This window comes from Polypterus senegalus, chromosome 13, assembly GCF_016835505.1.
Source record: "Polypterus senegalus isolate Bchr_013 chromosome 13, ASM1683550v1, whole genome shotgun sequence".
Taxonomy (NCBI): domain Eukaryota; kingdom Metazoa; phylum Chordata; class Cladistia; order Polypteriformes; family Polypteridae; genus Polypterus; species Polypterus senegalus.
The window spans coordinates 105734947-105740946 of NC_053166.1; the positions used below are offsets into that span (position 1 = coordinate 105734947).

At 35.5% G+C, this 6000-nt stretch overlaps 1 protein-coding gene across 1 annotated transcript in view; it reads right to left on the reverse strand.

Moving 5' to 3' along the window:
- Nucleotides 1–5287, reverse strand: part of LOC120542851 (EBP cholestenol delta-isomerase) — a 46554-nt gene extending 41267 nt beyond the window's left edge. The window contains exons 1-2 of the mRNA XM_039775548.1: nt 4910–5287; nt 3871–4185 (exon numbers count right to left, since the gene is read on the reverse strand). Coding sequence (XP_039631482.1) covers nt 3871–4180 — 310 coding nt within the window. The 5' untranslated portion in view covers nt 4181–4185; nt 4910–5287. The remainder of the gene's footprint in view (nt 1–3870; nt 4186–4909) is intronic.
- Between the last annotated feature and the right edge of the window lie 713 nt (nt 5288–6000).

Below are 6000 nucleotides of genomic sequence, written 5' to 3' on the forward strand. Positions count from 1 at the left end.
ATTGGGTGTTGTGTGTAGAATTCTGAGGAAAAAAATGAATTTAATCCATTTTGGAATAAGGCTGTAACATAACAAAATGTGGCAAAAGTGATGCGCTGTGAATACTTTCTGGATGCAATGTATATACATACATACATACATACATATATACATACATAAATAAAAGGATAGCTGTCTGGGTGTCTGCCTAGTTATCAGATTTCAATCACTCCAAAAAATGACAAACATTAACACTGTCATTGCAAATCTCATACCAGGGTTATGGAGTCTGTCAAAAATGTACCGACACCGACTCCGACTCTTAATAAATTGAAATTGTAATGAAAAAAAAACACAGCAAGTTCAAATTTCACAAACAACAGTCATAATTAAGTACTTCTCTGATGTAAGAATAAAACCCAGTGCATAGTTGTGTTACTACTAGTGTGAAGTTCAGCTGAGCTGTTATACAACCTGACATTTACATATTGTAATCTGGATTATGGTACATTATAAAAATTGTTTTCATTTTATTTCAGATATAATGCGTTTAACAAGTTAATTTGAGGTAAACAAGTGTAATGATGTAAGTGGAGGTGTTGTGCTATGGCCTGATGTGTGTTCAGGGGTTCTTGTCTTTTGATTAAACTAGCCAATACGGTAGAGAGTCACCTTCCTAGCCAGTAGTTCTGTGGTTAAATAATGTGTACGTTAACTTCCTTCAATCAACATGGAAAATACATTAGCATATTAAATACAGAGGAGTTGATGTCAGGGAGTTAGACTCAAAGGACTTATCTACCGACATACAACAGACACATATGCATTGTATGTTACACTGCAATCATTAACGCCAAGGTCTACGTTTATTACTTAGAACTCAAATGAGATTTGTAACTGTGATCAGATTATACATTTTAGCATTAACTATTGTTCAGTTAAATTGGGTTATGAGTTTAAATTAAATTTATATTAGGAAATTGTTTTGCCTAGATGCACAGCAACAACTATACAGACTTAGTGTGAAACATGCCGTTTACACACACATAAGAGGGTGGTATTAAACTAGATTTCTAGACATAGAAATATAGCATGAAATGAGAACATTCTGAAAGAAGTGAGAACATTTAATTCAAACAGCAAAATACTGCACTGACACTTAAGGGCAGCACATTTCAATGCGTTATTGCAGGCAAAACAAAAATGCTTCTTGTGACAACAGACTGTAGAAACATTCTTAGTCAGCAGCATTATTAAGGAAAATCTAAAAACAGGTATTCATTCAGCAGGAAAACATGAAATTAAAATTATTTCTCAGCCACCACTACAAATTACAAGTACCATAAAAATATAAAGTACTGTGTACTGCACCAGGATTTAGGAGAGCTCATCTTAACTCACTAGGAGCTTCCAGAAGAAAGTATACCAAAAGACAGAGATTAAATAATATTTGTAACCTTTCAATAGATAGATACTTTATTAATCCCAAGGGGAAATTCACATAATCCAGCAGCAGCATACTGATACAAAGAATAAAAAACAATATTAAATTAAAGAGTAATAAAAACGCATTCAAAAACAGACAATAACTTTGAATAATGTTAACGTTTAAGGGTAGAATTGAAGAGTCACATAGTGTGGGGGAGGAACGATCTTCTCAGTCTGTCAGTGTAATACAGTCTTGTATTATATGTTATTGATTCATCTATGCAGAGAAGCCACAACCGAAATGCAATTGTTGTTAACACTACGCTTTTTGTAATAATTTGGGTATATGACAAAACCAAGCATTTATCAAATTTTACAACAAACTTTCAATACCCTTACAAAACACGATGTAATATGCAGATTATACATTTGCCCACAACTCCAACCTGAGGTAATGTTAAAAGCAAGCTCCAGTCATACAAATTGGCATGCACAAAATCATTGCCAAGTGTGCAATGCATATGTTAATCACAAGTGATATCATGGTGTCAACACACAGGTGCCCATGGATGCAAACTGTACTATTAGACCCAGCATATTACGCAGAGATAAGCAGGGCTGGATGGGTGATAAACAGCAAAATGCCACAAGAGGTACGCTAAGCTCTGCATTCCACAAACCCCTGGAACATTCGCTTTACACCTTATAAGCTAGGAGGGTTCAAGAAGGCAGATGGAAACTACTGAGACATTGGATAAACACAGCGTCGCAGAAGATTGGAAGGGATCATGTAGACAGGCATAGGACTCTGGAAAACGATCGGGAAAACGGAAAGAGTGAATGCAACTTCAGTAACATCCCAGGAATAACCACGGCTAGTTTCAGCATAACTGTTACTTTGCAAGGCATTTCCGGTGGCCCTAACAGCGATGACCCTTCTGGAAGTAAGACTGTGGCTCATTTTATGTTAAACAAATGCACTCATTATCAGTCTTAACTCTCAACTCAAGTCTTCCCATCTTGGTGTTTGTTTCAGTATTATTCATGAAATTGTGAAGTGTCAAAAATTACATGTAGCTTGGTGCTATATCCTACCTTATTATGTTTTCCTCCTTCTTCTGCTTTGAATATTATTATTTTTGAGGTGCTGAATTTTCATCGTTAGTATCAGAAAACTACAAAATCTGATCTTGAGTGTTAATCTGTGGCATCATTCATTCTCAGACGTGGCCTTCTCCCTGCTGTCCGTTACTGTGAATAGTTAAGTCAGCAGAAGATGAACTTATCACCAAAAAGCATAAACTTAAAGATGACACATTTCTTTTCAGCATTTTATGAAAGATTAGTGTATTGTCTGTGTTTTGCACAATTGTAAAGTGAAAAAAGGAAAAGAACACCATGCAAAGGTTTGGGCACTCCAAGATATATGATGTCTCACTTAACTTTTACCAAGGTCTCAGACCTTAATTAGCTAGTTAGATCTATGGCTTGTTCAATCTTTGCTAGAAAACTGTATAAATTCTCAGACTCCTCAAACCTTTTTCCAACAATCAACAACCATGGTTTCCTCTAAGCAGCTGCCTAGCACTCTTAAAAATAAAATCGATGCTCACAAAGCAGGAGAAGGCTACAAGAAGATAGCAAAGTATTTTCAGGTAGCTGGTTCCTCAATTCATAAGGTTATTGACAAATGGCAGTTAACAGGAACAGTGGAGGTCAAGATGAGGCCTGGAAGACCAAGAACTGCTAATTAGATTTCTAGAAAGGCAAATGAAAACTCTTGTCTGACTGCAAAAGACCTTCAGGAAGATTCAGACGACTCTGGAGTAGTGGTGGAGTGTTGTACTGTGCAGAGACACCTGAAAAGATATGACCTTCATGGTATTATCCACAGAAGAAACCCTTTCCTGCATCCTAGCCAAAAAGTTTGGTGCTTGAAGTTTGCGAAAGAACATATAAAACAAGCCTGATGTATTTTGGAAACAAGTCCTGTGGACTGATGAAGTCAAAATAGAACTTTTTGGCCACAATGTGCAAAGGCATGTTTAGAGAAAAAGGGGTGCCTAACTCCACAAAATGAACACCTCTCCAAGTATGAAGCATTGGGATGGAGCGATCATGCTTTGGACTTATGTAATTTTGCTTAAAATATCAAAAATGTGTCACCTTTAACTTTATGCCTTCTCGTGATCTGTTCATCTTCTGCTTACTAAACTATTCACTGTAACAGATATTTTAAGCAAGGGAAGCCCAAAAGTTTTGCATGCTACTATAACTTCCCACATTCTACTTGAGGTAGAAGAAATTCTTATCCTAGTTAGACAACCGCCCCCCCCCCATGGAAGAAGTGACCTTTAGAACCAAGCTTGATCAAACATACAGATTATTTCCTCTAAAATTTTAACAATTTGAAAACCAAGAGAGAGAGAGAGAAAGAGAAAGAGTGAGAAATGACACACTCACATAGCTGTGACAAGATGCTCTGGTCAGTTGGGATGATTTGGTAGAATAGGCTGAACCATCCTTCAATGACCCCATGAATGAAGCCACACACAGTAAACCAGCAAAGGACCAGTTTTCTTGCAGTACTAAATTTCTGACAGTGGCTCGATACAAACCATGACATCAAAATTAGACCACCAGCCATCAAAAAAAGACCAGCCAGAATCTCATGCATTGACAGGTCATTTGGCTTGTATCCAGGAATCACCAGTTCCCGCGGCCAGTAAGGGTGCATCTGCTCCTCTTTCAAAGATTTTGCTTTTTCTGCCATAGCAACTAGGAGGCAATGAAAAATAAAATTAAAATTCTCTCACATCTTTGTATAATTTGACAAAACAACTTTAGCTTGTAGCTTTTTGCTAAATGATCAGTTTAAGACCTCTAGTAGAACTGTTAAAAATAGACAATGATTTGGAAAGATGGTCACATTTGATGAATACTGCGATATCCCAGTTTTGATTTATATATAAACTGGTAAAGAGGATTTTTGTAATACAATCTAGGGTCTTGGGCCAAGGTTTAAAGATAAAATATTACAAAAAATATTTTATCAACCAATTATTTTAACAGAGCACTGCACATGTTGTAACAATGCTTCTCTTCTGAGTACTTAAGTATTGGCTGTCTCACAGACAATATATATATATATTTTTCATTATTTGACAGTAAAACTATTCAACCATATTATATATATATATACACACATATATATATACACACACATATATATATACACACATATATATATACACATATATATATACATATATACATATACATATACATATATATATACATATATATATATACATATACATATATATATATATATATATATATATATATATATATATATATATATATATATATATATATATATATATACATATACATATACATATACATATATATATATATATACATACACATACACACACACACACAAGAAATCCAGAGAAGAAAAATAAAGTCTAACACCACAAATCGTTCTCTTGCTTACCAGCTTAATGGAAGATGCGTCAAAACAGATGTGGAATATTATAACTGTTCAGCTCTCCAAACACTGTGAGATAGATGTATGCAGATTGTTTTTTTCTCTTTCTTTTTTAACTGCTGGTCAGTAGTCTACTTATAGAATCAACATTTTCTACTTTACTCGGGCTTATCCATTAAATTTCACAACGGTTTTCACAATTTCAGTCTGTCTGGTACATTTAAAATCACAAAATTTACATAATACGGGAAATATAATAGATCCGCATGATCTAAACCACAAAAACAAACAGAAATGAGCCAGAATTTTCGCAAATCTTTAAACGCGACAGACCCTCCAGGATAACCAGTAAGAGTTCACTTTTCATTGATTGACTTGTGTATATGCCTCTTATGATGAAAGGGGAAGGGGGTGTTTAAATCACTCTTTTCGATACGATTGGGAGAATGCTGTTTTCAAGATAGCGAATAGGAAACGTAGCTATGTTTTGCGTGTTAGTCACGCGACATTCGGAAGGTACGTACAGTTGGCTCATTCGTAGTCTGTGGTGGTGTCAGGTTTTTTTTTTTTTACCAGGAGGCAATTGCAATCGAGTAAGAGAGAGAGAGAGCCTCTCGTGGTGGTTACTTATTGAGTAATTTGTTAAAGAAAATACCGAGTTGATTCTAAAATTAACACATGAGTTGGGAAGTTCAAGGTACATTGTACAGTACGTACAGTACTTCCCATGGACAAAAGCATATGTGATTAAGCTCTGTATAATTGTTTGTTGTGGAAGAATCAATAGCCGCTTATTTGCTTTATGTTAAAAAGTTTTACAATTATTGTATTGATTCATGTCAATAAATCCCCTTAATAATTCGAAAGGTGACCCTATAGTTAGGGTATAGCGGGTTGGATAATGGATGGATGTATACCATAATATAACTTAATGTAAGTGTTGCCTGGTCCAGTCCATGTACGGTAATCAAGTGTACGGGATAGCACTGGAAGAAGTACGTTGTACTAGGTTCTGTAGAAGGAAGTCTCCGAGTAGGAAAACGGCCACAACTGGCTCCGAAAAAATGCATTTTATCACATTTCCTGATTTAGGAAGG